This window comes from Mobula birostris, chromosome 1, assembly GCF_030028105.1.
Source record: "Mobula birostris isolate sMobBir1 chromosome 1, sMobBir1.hap1, whole genome shotgun sequence".
Lineage (NCBI taxonomy): Eukaryota > Metazoa > Chordata > Chondrichthyes > Myliobatiformes > Myliobatidae > Mobula > Mobula birostris.
This window is the reverse complement of record NC_092370.1, coordinates 250,375,747-250,393,171: the sequence shown is the minus strand read 5'-3', so window position 1 is coordinate 250,393,171 and position 17,425 is coordinate 250,375,747. Positions and strand designations below refer to the sequence as shown.

The following is a 17,425-nucleotide window of genomic DNA, read 5'->3' as shown; positions in this document are numbered from 1 at the left end:
CTTAGCAAACCTCTCTGCCAGGATATTGGACCCCGGGATTCAAGTGCAACCCGTCCTTTTTGTACAGGTTACACCTGCCCCGAAAGAGGTCCCGATGATCCAGAAATCTGAATCCCTGTCCCCTGCTCCAATCCCTCAGCCACGCATTTATCGTCCACCTCATTCTGTTCCTATACTCACTGTCGCGTGGCACAGGCAGTAATCCCGAGATTACTACCTTTGCAGTCCTGCTTCTCAACTTCCTTCCTAACTCCCTGTAGTCTTTTTTTTTCATGACCTCTTCCCTTTTCCTACCTATGTCATTGGTACCAATATGTACCACGACCTCTGGCTGTTCTCCCTCCCACTGCAGGATGTCTTGGACAGGATATCAAGGCTGATCCATTTTTCTCTCAGCCCCAATCTTCTGCCTTCTCCCCATTTCCCCTAATGCCCTGACCAATCAAAAATCTATCAACCTCTGCCTTAAATATACCCAATGACTTGGCCCCCACAGCTGCCTGTGGCAATGAATTCCAGATTCACCACTGTCTGGCCAAAAAGCTTGAAAGATGAAATACCTTTTAGGACATAATCATAATTTTGATCTTCACGTAATTGTTCTTCCCTGAGGGACATTTAAGATGCTCACCACCCCATTTTGGAGTACGCAAAGTATATCAAAACACTGTATGGAGTTCATTATAGTTTGAGGAAGGAATCCCTGAGAAATAATTTTATTTTACTTTAGAAAGACTGACTAGTGGTTTTCTGTATTGATAGAATTTACTTTTCCTATTTTTGCTTTGGTGAAAGTCTCATATCCTTCTGAAACAGATCTCAGATTTAAAACTGAAATTTCTGTTCAAAAATATTTAGGTGATTTATTTTGGCACATCCATTAATGTAAAATAGGTTTGCTATTATAGGATAATTTCTGATAAATTGGTTTGCCGACTGGGATCATTTTTCTGGGGCCTTGCTGTTTATAGAGCTGGTTTTTATACATATATAGTAATACCTAGTTTCTCTCCCTTAGGAAGTGGAGCCAATGGCCGTGGAAAGTGACCATATTCATATCACTGCACTAACCCAAGCCCTGGATATATCAATCCAAGTGGAATATATGGACAAAACAGACTCGGAAGTCAACCACCACATCTTTCCAGAGGGATCTAAACCTTTGGTTTACCTACTTTACAAACCAGGACATTATGATATACTTTACAAAGCAAGCAATACCAAATAGTCTTCATTTCACCTTGCAGTTATAAGTCTTCATGCTGTGGGCCATGATTGTTTGGGGAGTGTTCCTTTGGGGGTGGGGTAAGTAAAATAATCAATGTGAGCAGAATCTTTTGCCATTTCTGACATTCCAAATTAATGTATATCCCCAACCACTGAGTGCATTTATATTTTTCTTCGATATTAGTGTACAGTCATTCCAATTTAATACACCCTTGCAGAAAAGACTTTCAATCATGCTCTAAATTGAGTTATAAAGTCTTCACCTATTAGTCTAACATCTTTTTTCTTTTTAAAAGGAACAGGATTGAATTGTTTTTTTTTGTTTATGCAGGGTTTGTGGATTGAGACTCCTCCCTTGTGCCTCCTCAAATCAATAGAGAACATTTCTGCTCGGACTTGAGTTGTAATTATAAACTCCACAGTGCATTTGTTGTATGCAGCCATGCTGTTGACAATTCATTGTTTCTTTGCACAACATTGATGCCACCTGCTGGAGGACTTTACACAGTAAATCCAGTTTATAAAACTGGTCATTAATTCAGTTTCACATTCTGCTGCTAACTCTGATTGTAATCCTATCAATGCAAATGTAAAGAATTTAAATTAGGCTCTGATTTAAAAGTGACTAAACTGATATGCAAACTGATTCTTTGTAGCACATATAAATTGTGCAAAGTCATTTTAAATGAAATCATTGCTTAGAGAGGCCCTCCGCTGGGGTCAACCATGGATGTTGCTACCTAGCTGTTAAAAGCAAGCTAAGGGAGTACAAAATATGGAGAGCAAGCTGTTGCCCATACAGCAGGCTCCTCCTCTCCAAGCAGCTGATGAATCCAAAGGAATGGCAGAGACCGAATTTGCTAGAGTTGCCAGTTAGTACTGAACTCAGCATAGGGACTGCCTTCGGGACTGCAGTGCGGTTTTTCCTTGAGGTTTATCCCTGAAGCTTTCCCCATGGGTAGGTATAGCCCAAAACAGTGGAAGTTTGAGATTAGCATTTTCCAACCATAGCTGATGAGCCTTATCTGCTTGGAGCGACTGGTTTTAAGGTGCCTGTTACCTGGCTTTGTCCCTTCTGTCAGTAGAAACGGTTCTACCGGACTCGGTAACTAAGCCACACATGAAGGCCATGAGCTGGACTTGGTTGTCAGAGGTTATTTGAGACTCACGCCATCGGGAGCATTTAATAGGTAGTGGGAACTTGTCCCTTCTTCCACCTCTGGCTTAAGGAATCATTGTTTACAAGCAAACTATTGCACAAGTATGTCGCTACTTTGCACCATCCTCCCAGTCTGTCTATATAAGGAGCAGTATGACCTAATTCTTGAAAACTACATACTTTAATAGCATCTACATTGTTCTGTTGGATTTTAGTGTTTTTGTTTACGAAGGTGATCTGGTTGCAAGATATAAAATATTTCATCTTGAAGAAAATACCATCTAATTGAGCACTATTCCTATAGTATGAACCTGTTAGTCATTCTTAATAATTGCTAAGAAGTACAATTTTCTAAAACGCTTTAAGAAACTGGGGTGCCAGGGTAGCATAGCAATTAGCGCGATTCGGAGTTCAATTGCAGCATCCTCTGTAGGCAAGTTTGTATGTTCCTTTCCGTGAGTGCATGTGTTTCCTCCCACACTCCAAAGACGTACTGCTTAGTAGATTAATTATACATTGTAAATTGTCCTGTGATTAGGCTAGGGTTAAATCGGTGAATTTCTAGGTGGTGCAGTGCAGTGGGCCAGAAGAGCTTTTCTGCGCTGTATCTCTAAATAAAATAAATAAAATGTGCATCCTCTTATTGAGGATATGAAGAGGTTGTCCTAATCTTCATATTGAAGATGACAGTATTGCACAAGTTCTGATTTTTTTTATTAAATGCAATGAATGGTGTACAGCCACTGAATGTGTTACTACATAACATGTTGCCAATAGCTAGTTGTATCAGTTGGTTAAACAGCACTTCTTTCAAGATACTTGTTCACACAGCCTCTCACTTTTTTTTCTGTCTATGCTTTTGAATTGTAGTTAAAGCAGTTTCTTGGCTCGCCACTGGTAGAGCAGGCAATGCTAGTCCACCAAATAGTGTTGGGTATTTTGTCTTCATGTAGTTCTTGAACACTGGCTGCGAAAGCAGATGTTTTAGTTCTTTCTTCATTCCTTTCAGCATTCTTTGTCTTTGGTTTTCTTCACCGGCCTTATACCCTTCACCTGAAAATAAAACTTTATGTTCAGTTTACTTTTCATAGAACTTCAGATTTCAATTCAGTTTAGATAAGTTTATTTTCAGGAGAAAAGTGTTATTTGTGGTTGCAATATGATTAACATTGAAAGATGATGGACCCACACTTGGATAAGCAGGTGATAAGAGATTCAGGCATCCATTTTACACCAACATCATTCTCCAACATCAGCTCTCCGCAGAATCTATAACTCACTGCGCAATTTACAGGTTATAAACACATGATTCTACAGATACTGGGGAAACTCAGCAGCCCAGGCAGCACCTATCAAAATGAATAAACAGTCAATGTTTTGGGCCCAGATCCTTATCAGGACTCTTGAGTGTCTCAGCCCAAAACATCTATTTCCATATATGCTGCCTGACCTGCTGAATTCCCCTAGTATTTTTTGTGTTCCAAGTGATAAGAGAATAATGGTTAAATATTAAGAAATAAACTAACATTTTAAGTACTATATTTCAGCTTCATGTGTATCAATGGTTATTTCACATTGTATGTTCAATGTTAAATATTAACTGAACAACTTTTTCCTCACTTTGAGCGAGAATCATGGATGGAACTAGTGTGCTTGATAACATTGTCAGCAGAGAAGTACTTCTCAAACAGGAATGTCTGGATTTGTCTGCAAGTATGAACATCCCAGCGCGTTTAGCAACCTGTTATTTATAAAATGCTCACACGGTAGCCACAATACTGTAGCGGTTAGCACAATGCTATTACAGCTCGTGGTGGCGGAATTTGGTGTTCAATTCCGGTGCCGGCTGTATGTTCTTCCTATGAACCCTGTGGGTTTTCGCCAGGTGCTCTGGTTTCATCCCACATTCCGAAGACCTACCAGGGAGTAGGTTAGTTGGTCATTGCAAACTGCCCTGTGATTAGGGTAGTGTTAATTAGGTGGGTTGCTGGTGGTGCGACTCGTTTGGCTGGACGGGCCTGTTCAATGCTGTATCTCTATATAAACAAATACAAAATTATTACTTACCCATTAGGACATTATCCTCCAAATCCACATCCAGTGCTTCGGCAGCTTGCTGAAACCAGCTGTTATGTTGTTGTGCTTTATTGTGCTGATATTCCATCTTCTCTATCCTTCTAGCTACGTTAACACGTACCTGGAAAGGACAACGCAGATACACATTAGCCATATCCTATTTAAATGTCTACTAAGCACTTTAAAGTTCAAAAATTGAATACTAAAAACAGAGGTACACTGAAAAAGCATAAGTTGTTTAACTCCTCCATTATTCATAGAGATTACGGCTGATCATTTCCAAAATGCACATATAGCAGATTTACAGCACATTACAGGCCCTTCAGACCACAATGTTGTACCGACCATGTAACCTACTCTAGAAACTGCCTAGAATTTCCCTAGTGCATAGCCTTCTATTTTTCTAAGCTCCATGTACCTCTCTAAGACTCTGTTGGATCTGCTTCCACCACTGCTGCCAGCAGTGCAGCCGCCACTCTCTGTGTGGGAAAAAACTGGCTCTTGACATGCCCTCGGTACCCATTTCCAAGCACCTTAAAACTATGCCCCCTTGTGTTAGCCATTTCAGCCCTGGGGAAAAGCCTCTGACTACCCACATGAACAATGCCTCTCATCATCTTATACACCTCTATCAGGTCACCTCTCATTCTCCATCACTCCAAGGAGAAAAAGCTAAGTACACTCAACCTATTCTCATAAGGTACACCTTCCAACCCAGGCAACATCATTGTTAATCTCCTGTGCACTCTATAGTATCCACATCCTTCCTGTGGTGAGGTGACCAGAACTGAGCACAGTACTCCAACTGTGGGATTGAGTTCAAGGGCCATGAGGTAATGTTACAGATATACAAGCCACACTCAGGTTGGAGGAACAACACCTTATATTCCATCTGGGTAGCCTCCAACCTGATGGCATGAACATTGATTTCTCTAACTTCTGTTAATGCCCCTCCTCCCCTTCTTACCCCATCCCATTTTTATTTTTACCCCCCCACCTTTTCTCCTCTCTCTGCCCCTCTCACAATCACTGCTTGTCTGCTCTCCATGTTCTTCTGGGCTCCCCTCCCCCTTTCTTTCTCCCTAGGCCTCCCATCCCATGATCCTCCCCCTTCTCCAGTCTTGTATCCCTTTTGCCAATCAACTTTCCAGCTCTTAGCTCCATCCCTCCCCCTCCGATCATTTCGGATCTCCCCCTCCCCCTCCCACTTTCAAATCTCTTACTACCTCTTCTTTCAGTTAGTCCTGACGAAGGGTCTCGGCCTGAAACGTCAACTGTACCTCTTCCTATAGATGCTGCCTGGCCTGCTGCGTTCACCAGCATTTTGTGTGTGTTGCTTGAATTTCCAGCATCTGCAGATTTCCTCATGTTTGTATCTAACTGAAGATTCACTGTTATGGTGAAGAAACCTCAACAATCTGTTCACTAAGTAAACCTGACTAGAGCTGTTTCATCCTCCTACATCATCACCTTGAATGCTGTGGAGATTGTTTAATAAGCCATTAGAAGAATAGACCAGGATAATTAAAATTGTTTACAATATCTTTACCGAGTTCCATTTGTTTCTTTTGGAATTACTGCTTTTTCATGTGTGAAAAAGTAATACTATTCGAGGACGTGGGTAGGAGTTACTGAACCACAGCTGCTTTAGATGCAACAGCCCTCATAATATCCAATTCAATTCTTCCACTTTAACCATTCTCAAATTATACAAATTGCTTTCAAACAGCTTGTATTTTCAAAGGTGAGTCTCAAGTTATTTACAGAGAGCTAACATACTAATGAAAAGTTAGAAACTGTAGTGGCATTGCTTCATCCTCTCAAGGAGAACTCCTGTTCTTGCTATTTGATTGTTTGGACATTTACAATACGGGGTGGGGACCAGAATCAGGTCTAATATCAACGGCATATGTTATGAAATTGCTGTTTTGCAGTACAACAGTATAATTTTAAAAAACTATACATTACAATAAGAAATATACATATTTAAAGATTAAATAAGTTGTATAGGGAGCAAAGATAGTAAGGCAGTGTAAATGTGTTTGTTGTCCATTCAGAAATCTGATTGTGGAGTGGAAGAAGCTGTTCCTAAACTTTTGAGTGTGTGTCTTCAGGCTCCTGTACCTCCTCCCTGACGGTAGTAATGAGAAGAGGGTGTGCCCTAGCTGATGGGAGTCCTTAGTGACAGATGCTGCCTTGTTGAGGCACAGTTGGTACGTGGGTACATGTTTGTAGCACTCTGAAGATAGTGACACGGGTGAATGGGATATTGAGAAGGGCATTTGTTACACTTGCCTTCATAGGCTGAAGCGCTGAGTATCAGTCAGGATGTCAGGACGAAGTTGTACAAAGCACTTGTTGTTGGGTCACACATGGAATAATTCTGGTCACCACCACACGAGATGGATGTGGTAGCGAGAGAAAGAATGCATAAGAGATTCACCGGGCTTTACTTGTAAGGAAAGATTGGATTTAGAATGTACGAGACTCAGTGGCAAATTTAAAGAATTCTATAAAATAGAATAGAATAGGCAGCCACGAAACAAGGAAACACCATGAATGGAACCCATTCAAGAAAACATCAAATACCCAATGTACAAAAAAAACCAAATCGCACAAACGGCAAAAAATGAGAGGGAGAAAGACTTCAATTTAAAGATCTGAGGAGCAAGTTTTTCGATACGTGGTACAGATGAGGAATGAGCTGCCAGAGGAAATGGGTAGACGTAGACCTGTAACAGTTAAGAGGAAATTGGACAGGGTAAGGATTACAGGAGTGCAAGCCTAATGAGATTAGTATACATAGGCACAATGGGCAAGTTGGGCCCACAGTCCAGTTTCTGATTCTTTCATTAAATTTGCTGTCACATTCCACCATGTCCTCTCTAAGGCCACAGCTTCCCACCATTGTGTTAAGAATTCCTTCTCTCAGCCTGCTTTCCATTGTTACTCTGACACTGTTAGATCCGTTGTGATCAATTATAACTTTACACACCAATGCCACGTCAATGTCTTTCCAGTACCATTGAAAGGGCTTTCAATTATACAATTTTTTTCATTTGCTGTCATCTTATTTTCCTCCCCTTAATCTGTAAATTTCCTTGTAAAATCCATCACCTTTGTAATTTTTCCCAACTTCATGTGGTCAACAACAGGCACATCTTCCCACTCCTCCTGTGAGCACTGTACAAGGAGTGAAGTTCCCTCCATGGCTCCCTGGTTCACCCTCCATATACACCACCCCATCACTCCCCATGCTAAACAAGAGTTGGAACACCGTGGCCTCCACCTAATCAGAGACTGTTCCTCTCTCTTTATACTTAGTATTTTTATTACTATTGTGTTCCTTAATTGTTTTTTTGTGCTGGATCACTTTCTGGAGTAACAATTATTCCTGACAGGTCACCAGCAGGTGGAAGACTGGGCTCCCTCACCTCTGCCCCTCAGGGTTGTGTCCTAAGCCCTCTCCTTTACTCTCTGTATACCATGACTGTGTCGCCACCCACAGCTCCAATCTGCTAATTAAATTTGCAGATGATACACTGGCCTTTTCTCAAATAATAACGAGGCAGCCTACAGAGAAGAAGTCATCACCCTGACACAGTGGTGTCAAGAAAACAACCTCTCTTGTCGCATAAACAAAGGAGCTGGTTGTGGAGACAGGCTAACCCCTATTGACATCAATGGATCTGGGGTTGAGAGGGTGAACAGCTTTAAGTTCCTCGGCATAAAGATCACTGAGAATCTCACATGGTCTATAAACACCAGCTGTGTGGTGAAAAAGCACAATGGCGCCTCTTTCACCTCAGATAGTTGAGGAAGTTTGGTATGAGCCCATAAATCCTACTGACTTTCTACAGGGGCACAATTGAGAGCATCCTGACTGGCTGCATCACTGCCTGGTATGGGAAATGTACCTCACTTAATCGCAGGACTCTGCAGAGAGTGGTGTGGACAGCCCAGCGGATCTGTAGATGAACTTCCCACTATTCAGGACATTTACAGAGACAGGTGTGTAAAAACTGTTCCAGCTGCTACCATCCAGGAAACGTTACCACAGCATTAAAGCCGGTACCAACAGGCACCAGGGCAGCTGCTTCCACCAGGCCATCAGACTGATTAGTTCACGCTGATACAATTGTATTTCTGTTATATTGACTGTCCCGTTGTACATACTATTTATTATAAATTACTACAAATTGCACATTCGGATGGAGATGTAACGAAGATTTTTACTCTTTGTGTATGTGAAGGATGTAAGAAATGAAGTCAATTCAATTCAATTATTTCTCCTTTACACTTGTGTACCGGAAATGAAATTAAACAATCTTGAATCTTCACAACATTTTCCTTTACCACAATTCATGGATATCCATAAGACCATAAGACATGGGAACAGAATTAGGCCATTCAGCCCGAGTGTCATTCTATCATTGCTGATCCTGGATCCCAGTCAACCACATACAATTGCCTTCTTGCCATATCCTTTGATGCCCTGACAGATCAGGGAATGATCAACTTCCACCTTAAATATATGGACGGATTTGGCCTCCAGCACAGTCTGCAGCAGAACATTCCATAATTACTACCCTCTGGCTAAAAAAAAATTCATCCTTACCTCCGTTCTAAAAGGTTGCCCCTCAATTTTAAGGCTGTGCCCTCTAGTTCTGAATACCCCCACCATAGAATTAGTCCTCCCCATATGCAACCTATCTAGTCCTTTCAACATTCGGCAGGTTTCAATGAGATTCCTCCCCACCAGCAGCCAAGCAGCAAAGGCCACTTTTATTCCCACTCGTTGGCTCCTGCCTCAGCCATTCCGCTATCCATGCCAGTATCTTTCCTGCAATGCTATATGATTTTATCTTGTTAAGTAGCCTCATGTGTGGCACCTGATCAAACCTCTTCTGAAAATCCAAGTAAATGACATCCATTGCACCTCCCTTGTCCACCCTGCTTGTTACTTCCTCAAAATAACAGATTTGGCAGGCAAGATTTCCCTTTACAGAAACCATGCTGACTTTGACTTATTTTATCATTAGTCTCCAAGTACCCCAAAACCTCTTCCTTGATAAAAGACTCCAACACTTTCCCAACCATGCTTAGGCTAACTTGGCCTATAATTTCCTTTGTTTTGCCTTCCTCATATCTTAAAGAGTGGAGTGACATTTGCAAACTTCCAGTCCTCCAGGACCATGTCAGAATCAAATGATTCCTGAAAGATCATGACCAATGTATCCATTATGTCTTCAGCAACCTCTCTCAGGACTCTGGGATGTAGTCCATCTGGCCCAGCTGACTTAACCACCTTTAGACCTTTGAGTTTGCCTAGCACTTTTTCCTTTGTAATAGCAATGACACTCACTCCTGCTCCCTGACACTCACAGACCTCTGGCACACTGCTAGTGTCTTCCACAGTGAAGACAGATGCACAGTACCCATTAAGTTCATCTGCCATTTTTTACTACCCATCACTACCTCAGCAACATCATTTTCCAGTAGTCCAATGTCAACTCTCAACTCCCTTTTACTCTTTATATAACCGAAAAAATTTTTGGTATCCTGTTTTATATTATATGCTAGTCTGCCCTCATATTTCACATTTTCCTTTCTTAAAGATTTTTTAGTTGCCTTTTGCTGGATATTAAAAGCTTCCCAAGCATCCAGTACAGTTCTGGTCACCAAATTATAGGAAAGATGTCAACAAAATTGAGAGAGTACAGAGAAGATGTTACCTGGGTTTCATCTCCTAAGTTGCAGAGAAAGGTTGAACAAGTTGGGTCCTTATTCTTTGGAGTGTAGAAGGTTGAGGAGGGATTTGATAGAGGTATTTAAAATTATGAGGGGGATTGATAGAGTTGACGTGGATAGGCTTTTTCCATTGAGAGTGGGGGAGATTCAAACAAGAGGACATGAGTTGAGAGTTAAAGGGCAAAAGTTTAAGGGTAACATGAGGGGGAACTTCTTTACTCAGAGAGTGGTAGCTGTGTGGAACGAGCTTCCAGCAGAAGTGGTTGAGGCAGGTTCGATGTTGTCATTTAAAGTTAAATTGGATAGCTACATGGACAGGAAAGGAATGGAGGGTTATGGGCTGAGTGCAGGTCGGTGGGACTAGGATAGGGTAAGAGTTCGGCAAGGACTAGAAGGGACGAGATGGTCTGTTTCCGTGCTGTAATTGTTATATGGTTATATCCACCTTCCCACTCATTTTTGCTATCTTATATTCCCTTTCCTTGGCATTTATAACCACATAACCATGTAACAATTGCATTTTGGTAAAAGGAACAATAGTGTGGACTACTATCTAAATAGAAGAAGGTTCAAACATCAGAGGTGCAGAGGGACTCATGCAAGACTCCCAGAAGGTTAATTTACAGATTGAGTCTGTGGTAAAGAAGGCAAATACAATGTTGGTATTTATTTCAAGGGGAATAGAATACAAAAGAAAGGAGTCAGGCTGCACTTGATGAGTGAACTAGATAGGGTGGACGTGGATAGGATGTTTCCTATGGTGGGGATACCCAAAACTGGAGGGCATAACCTCACAATTGAAGGGCAACCTTTTAAAACACAGGTAAGGAGGAATTTTTTTAGCCAGTGAGTAGTGAATCTGTGGAATGCTGTGCCACAGACTGTGGTGAAGGCCAAGTCTGTGGGAATAGTTAAGGCGGAATTTGATTATTTCCTGATTGGTCAGGGCATCAAAGTATACGGTGAGAAGGCAGGCGTATGGTATTCAGTGGGATCCGGGATCAGCCATGATGGAATGGTGGAGCAGACTCGATGGGCTGAATGGCCTAATTCTGCTCCCATGTCTTATTGTCTTATGGTACAGGCAATCCTATCCCTGGCATAACTTTATGGACATGCAATCAATGTATAGAAGCTGTCTTATATTTTTATAGTTAATATGCCTTATTTTATTATTCTGTTCTTTATCTTATTGTGATTTTCTGTGCTACATCTGATCCAGAGTAACTATTTTGTTCTGCTTTACACTTGTGTACTGGAAATGACATTAAAAAATCTTAAGTCACATTCTGGCATGAGTAAAGAATCTGAAGGTTAGAAAGTGAATATTAACCTGCCTCTTTCATTAGCCTCAAAGAAATACTGCAAAGATCATAAATTAAAGGAAATCTTTGTAGAATTCAGACAATACGCATGATATTCTTAAAAATGCAGTAGACCATTTGGTTACACTAATGTCATGATGTAATTTGCTCAATTCAAATCTCAATGCAGAAAGTTGTGAAACTGCTTTCAATAAATCAGCTAAATGGTGGAGTTGCAGAAAGGAGAGCAATCATGGAAGCCACAGTGTTATGGCAGAAGTTCAGAAAGGGGCAGACATGTGGCTTTTATATTAACATACAATATATAGTAGTGAAGGAAGTACTTATTTTAGGCATTTAATAATGAAGTTCTACTGTTAACCAAGCAAGTTCTGTTTTGTTTGGTTGTATTCTTGTACAGTTGAATGATAACTAAACTTGAACTTGAGGATCTTTTATTGAGTTTTGAAACTAATGCACAGTATTCCTCAGTATGCTTTTCACCCTGATATTTTTTGAGAAAATTTACAAGGATGTTGCCAGGACTTGAGGACCTGAGTTATAGGTAAAGACTTTCATTCCACAGAAAGAAGAAAGATGAGGGGAGATTTTACAGATGTATACAAAAGTATGAGGAGTGTAGTAATTGCAAGCTGTCTTTTTCCACTTAGTCTGGGTGAGACTAGGACTAGAGGTCATGGGTTAGGGATAAAATGGGAAACATTTAAGGGGAAAATGAGGTGGTGAGAATGTGGAACAAGCTGCTAGTTTAAGTAGTAGATGCAACTTCGATTTCAACACTTAAAAGAAATTTGGATAGGTACATGGATGGGAGTGGTATGGAGGGCTATGGTATGGGTGAAGGTTGATAGGACATGGCCAATTAATAGTTTGACATGGACTAGATGGGCTGAGATGCCTGTTCCTGTGCTATAATGTTTTACAACTCTTTGACGTGGTGCAAAAGCTGGTAAGTGAAAATTTATGATATTTACCTGAATTGCAGACATACATTTAGCTTGCACTGGAAAGAGTGGGACATTTTCATCTTTGCCCAAAGCTTTGCATATCTTCTTAAAATGAACCATGTCCCCTGGCCCAACCAACATCAAAGCAAGGCCTGCTTTTGTGGCTCGAGCTGTTCTGCCACTCCTGTGGACGTAGATCTCAGTGGTGCGTGGCATCTGTAGGGAAACCACACAAATGTTAATGAAGTTTAACTGAATGTAGGTAGTGTCAAGCTTATAGAAAAGACAAATCGGAAAACTGGATTGATAATATTAAAATGAATGATTAAAGGTTAAAATTTAGAGAGCTAGACAACGGGATGACCCATTGGGGCACCCTTTGAGAGAAAGGTGATGTGACTAGAATCAATATTCAATTTTCCTGAATGCTATTGGTATCGCCTTGCTTTGGAAACTGAAGTAGAAAATCTCAGTTTATTAAAGAAGAACGACGCGTAGCAAAGCAAATATAGCTGCTCATTTAATGAAGGACACCTTTGATGGCATCATTTCTGGTTTATCTGCCACCCTTGTGCCTCTCGTTGTCATTCTGGAGACATGCAGTCCTTTCATTCCCCGTCTCTTCATCTTTTCTGCTGTGTGTTCTTTGTCTCTGATCCTGGAGACGTGAATTTCTCAGCTCCTTTGTCTTTTCCTCTCTGCTCCTCCTGTGCCTGTTCTTGTCATGCTGGAGATGTGCAGCCCTTTCATCCCCCGTCTCTTCAGCTCTTCCGCTGTTTGTTGTTTGTCTCTGATCCTGGAGACGTGCATGCCTCTCCTCCTCTGTCTCTTCTTCTCTCATCTTTTTTTGTCCTGACTCTTTGATCCTGGAGTCTTGCGGCCCTGGCCTCATCCGATTCTTGTTCTCTCCCTCTCCTTGCCGCTTCCCGACAATATTTGGCGTCATCTCTTGACCATAATGTCCCCCTTCCCTTTCCACGCGGCATAATTAGGCTGACCATTTTTTTTTACCCTAATGCTGGATAGAAGACACGAAGCACTAACACCAAAGGATGCTGGTTATTCTTGATGATGTGGTTGGCGCTCTCCTAAATGGACGTGATGTAGTCACTGCTGTACTTTGACTGCAGCAAAGGGTTTTATGGGTGTCTCGAAGTACGTCATTACAATAAGATTGAATTATCTGCTATTGACGGGTGGCAGTTAGATCTGTCCCAATCCTGCACATGCTGATGGTGATTAGCAGAATGTGACCCCTCGAAATAGAGATGTCCTGCCCTTTTGCTCCGGTAGGTGTCGCTGCTGAGGCTGACCGTGCACATGCGTCGGGCTGTCACGGTCCTGATTTCCACGAGGGCAGATCGGCTCTCGGGTCAAAGTGAGCTTGTTGATTTTGGCGAATGAGCAATTTTATACGAATATATAACCCTGAACTTTGCCTGCATTCTGTAAGTTAGCGCATTATAATTTGATTTAGCCAAAAAAAAGTGCCACTGTAATGCACTGTTTGCGCTAATTGAAGGTCACAAACAGACAGAGCATGAGAGTTTTAGTAGTATATAGATATAAATGTGTAAAAACAGTGATATTTAATCTGTTTTGACAAAGTTAATTTGAGCCTTAGTCTTACAGAAAGTGCCACCAGGAATTAATAATGGAAAACAAGCATTTTGCATCAATCCAGACTACTGAAGATATAAACAACAGCCCAGAAATAGCTGTAAACCAGGAACTGAAAGAAAGCAAAGAACTGCCAAGATAAAATGACAAGAAATTTGGATTAGTACATGGATGACAAGGGAATGGAGGGCTATGGTCCAGGTGCAGGTTGATGGGACGAGACAGAATAATAGTTCAGCAAGTACTAGATGGGCCAAAAAGCCTATTTCTGTACTGTAGTGTTGAATAACTCTAACTTTGGAGAATAGGGAACTGGTATAGTGCAATGCCGTGATTGTTCTTGCAAGTAAGGAATTCAAACATACATTGTTTGCCAAATGGTTAATATCCATAATTGGTGAGACAATTCTGTATAAAATGGCATTTCTCTGTCCAGACTTCAGAATAATGTGTGACAGGGCCATGGTGTTCTCCTTATGCACAAGTAAAATAAGGTGTGGTTGAGTCATAAGAGTGCATTCGTTCTGGGTCGTTATTTTATTTTACTTTTATTATCGACAACAAGGGGTCATAATAAGATGGATAAGGAGAGATTATTTTCGCTTGTGGGAAAATCTAGAAATGAGGGTAGGGTCACTGTTATAAATGAGAATTGTTCTTTCAAAAAAACAGATTGTGATTTTTTTTTCTTCTACAAGTTCCAAGTACTTAGAGCACTCTTCTTTATATGGAAGCAAAGTTTTCAAATACTTTCATGGCAGTGGTAAACAAACCTATAATGTTTATTCCTTTTGCTAATTTGTACATGAAATGCTGAAAGGAGTTTGCACAAGAATTGAGTCTATTCTCTGATGTGCTAGGGTTTTTCTTAGGGAGATTTTAAAAGGACACATCACCAGGTTCAGATTTTACTATTGAAACCTACCTGATAATGAATAACATGCTGTACATTTGGAATGTCCAGACCTCGAGCTGCAACATCAGTGGTCAATAAAACACAGCTGAAATACAATGAGACAAATATACATTGAGTGGTCAGTAATGAAAATAATGAGCAGGCAGCTTCAAGTTCCTAGGTCAACATCCCACAGGATCTGCCCTGGGCCCAAAACTCCAATGCAATCATGAGGAAGGCATTCCAGAGGCTCTACTCATTAGGAGTTTGAGGAGGTTTGGAGTGTTAACAAAGACTTACAAACTTTTATATATGTACAGTAGAGAGCATTTTGACTGCTTGTTATAGAGCCTACAATGCATGGGATGGCAAGAAGCTGCAGACTGTTATGGAGTCAGCCAGCTCCATCATAAGCACAACCCTCCACAACATCAAGGACATATTTAAGAGGTGGTAACTCAAGAAAGTAGCATCCATCATTAAATACCCTCACCATTTGGAACATGCCCTCTTCATTTTACTATCATGAGGGAGGAGGTACAGGAGCCCGAAGACCCACACAATAATTTAGAAACAACTTTTTCCCTTACCCCATCAGATTTCTGAGTGCTCCATGAACACCCATTATTCCTTTTTTGTATGATTTATATTTTGCAATTTATATATTTTTATTAGATGTCACCCAACCTTTGCTGCTGTTGTACAAAGACAATCCTCCACCAAAGCTTGGAATCCATCCCCCTGCTGCCGGAGACTTCAGTGATTTTAGGTGACACCACCACCATTGGTCTGGTTATTTCTCTGGCGTCAAACATTCGCCATTGACTGAGCTCCTTCAGCGAGACAGGGTGCACCAGGACCTAAGCCCTACATGAAGGCGGAGTTGTCTTGGGAGGGAGAAGCTATATAATTGCTATTGGCATTTGCTGATATTTAGTCAGGACACCACCCCATACACCAGTAGAGGTCAAATGCTCTAGTTAGATGAGCACTGCGGCAACAGAAGGCAATGGCAAACCACTGTTGTAATATCTGCCTAGTCAATCATGGAAAGAAACAAAAGAAGGAAACCAGACAACAGCGTGAATGGGGTTGATTCTAATCAACAGAACAACACCTTGCTCGGTAGGGGTAGTCATGTGCTGCAGGTGACACCAGACCGTCATCCAGAGACTGTAAGCAATAGGGAAAGGCTAAGGGTAGCAACATGGAACATCCGTACACTTCACCAGAAAGGAAAGTTGGACAACACATTAAATGAAATGAAAAGGTTGGAAATTGATATCTGTCAGAAATTAGATGGACCGACTAAGAATAGTTCTCTGATAATGTATTCTGGAGGTCAACTACATATGTATGGAGTTGGAATTATTTTAAACAAACAAGTATCAAAATGTCTTATGGGATACTGGGCGATATCCGATCGGCTGCTTTTAGTTAGATTAAGGGGTAACCCTTTTAACATTAGCATAATCCAAGCCTACATGCCAACAAATGATGCGGATGAAGAGGATATCAACAAGTTTTATGAAGATCTCGGCAATGCTTATAAGCAGTGTAAATCTCAGGATACAGAACTAGTCATGGGAGATTTTAACACCAAAAGTTGAACAGGAGAGGGTTGATAACATAATAGGACCCTTTGGATTAGTGGAGAAAAATGAAAATGGAGAAAGGTTTACTGATTGGTGTGTCAGAAACAACCAAGTGATCACCAATACTTGGTATAAAAACCATCCACGTAGATTGTGTACTTGGATTAGCCCTGGAGATAGAACAAGGAACCAAATAGATTTCATTACCATCAATGAAAGCTTTAGAAATAATATCACAAATTCCTAAGCCTACCCAGGAGCAGACTGTGGTTCAGACCACCATCCAGTAATAGCTACCATCAAAACAATGGAGGTCAACTGCATATGTAACTGAAATGTGGAAAAAAGAGAAAGTATATGTTGGGAGAACTTAAAAAAGATAACATACTTAAGCAACGATTCAAGACAGCTGTAGAAGAACACCTCAATGAAAACAAAAAAACAGCTATTTGGGACAGATTTAAATATGCTATACAGCAATCAGCAGAGGGGATAATCCCAGTACAAGAAATCCAACACACCAACAAGGGCGGATAACCCAAGAAATGTTGGTTCTGATGGAACAAAGAAGGTTAGTGAAGAATAATGAAGCGCAAAACAGAAAGCTGGACAGACAGATCAGACAATTGTGCAATATTGCAAAGGAAGAATGGCTGAATCAAAAATGCAATGAAGTAGAAGGCCATATTAACAACACCAAAGAAATGCACAAGAAAATTAAGGAAATTACTGGAATTAAGAAAACCTCCTCTGCAGGATGCATAAGATCAGCAGATGGATCCATACTAACAGATCCAGATAAAGTATGTGAGAGGTGGATTCAGTATATA

At 40.9% G+C, this 17,425-nt stretch overlaps 2 protein-coding genes across 2 annotated transcripts in view; one reads left to right on the top strand and one right to left on the bottom strand.

Moving 5' to 3' along the window:
- The window catches only part of LOC140206323 (ubiquitin thioesterase OTUB2-like), a 28,758-nt gene extending 24,831 nt beyond the window's left edge, over window positions 1–3,927 (top strand). Inside the window, exon 6 of the mRNA XM_072274663.1 lies at window positions 1,019–3,927. Coding sequence (XP_072130764.1) covers window positions 1,019–1,228 — 210 coding nt within the window. The 3' untranslated portion in view covers window positions 1,229–3,927. The remainder of the gene's footprint in view (window positions 1–1,018) is intronic.
- The window catches only part of ddx24 (DEAD (Asp-Glu-Ala-Asp) box helicase 24), a 47,503-nt gene continuing 33,161 nt past the window's right edge, over window positions 3,084–17,425 (bottom strand). The window contains exons 6-9 of the mRNA XM_072274620.1: window positions 15,031–15,106; window positions 12,513–12,701; window positions 4,454–4,583; window positions 3,084–3,439 (exon numbers count right to left, since the gene is read on the bottom strand). Of these exons, the coding sequence (XP_072130721.1) occupies window positions 3,222–3,439; window positions 4,454–4,583; window positions 12,513–12,701; window positions 15,031–15,106 (613 nt within the window). The 3' untranslated portion in view covers window positions 3,084–3,221. The remainder of the gene's footprint in view (window positions 3,440–4,453; window positions 4,584–12,512; window positions 12,702–15,030; window positions 15,107–17,425) is intronic.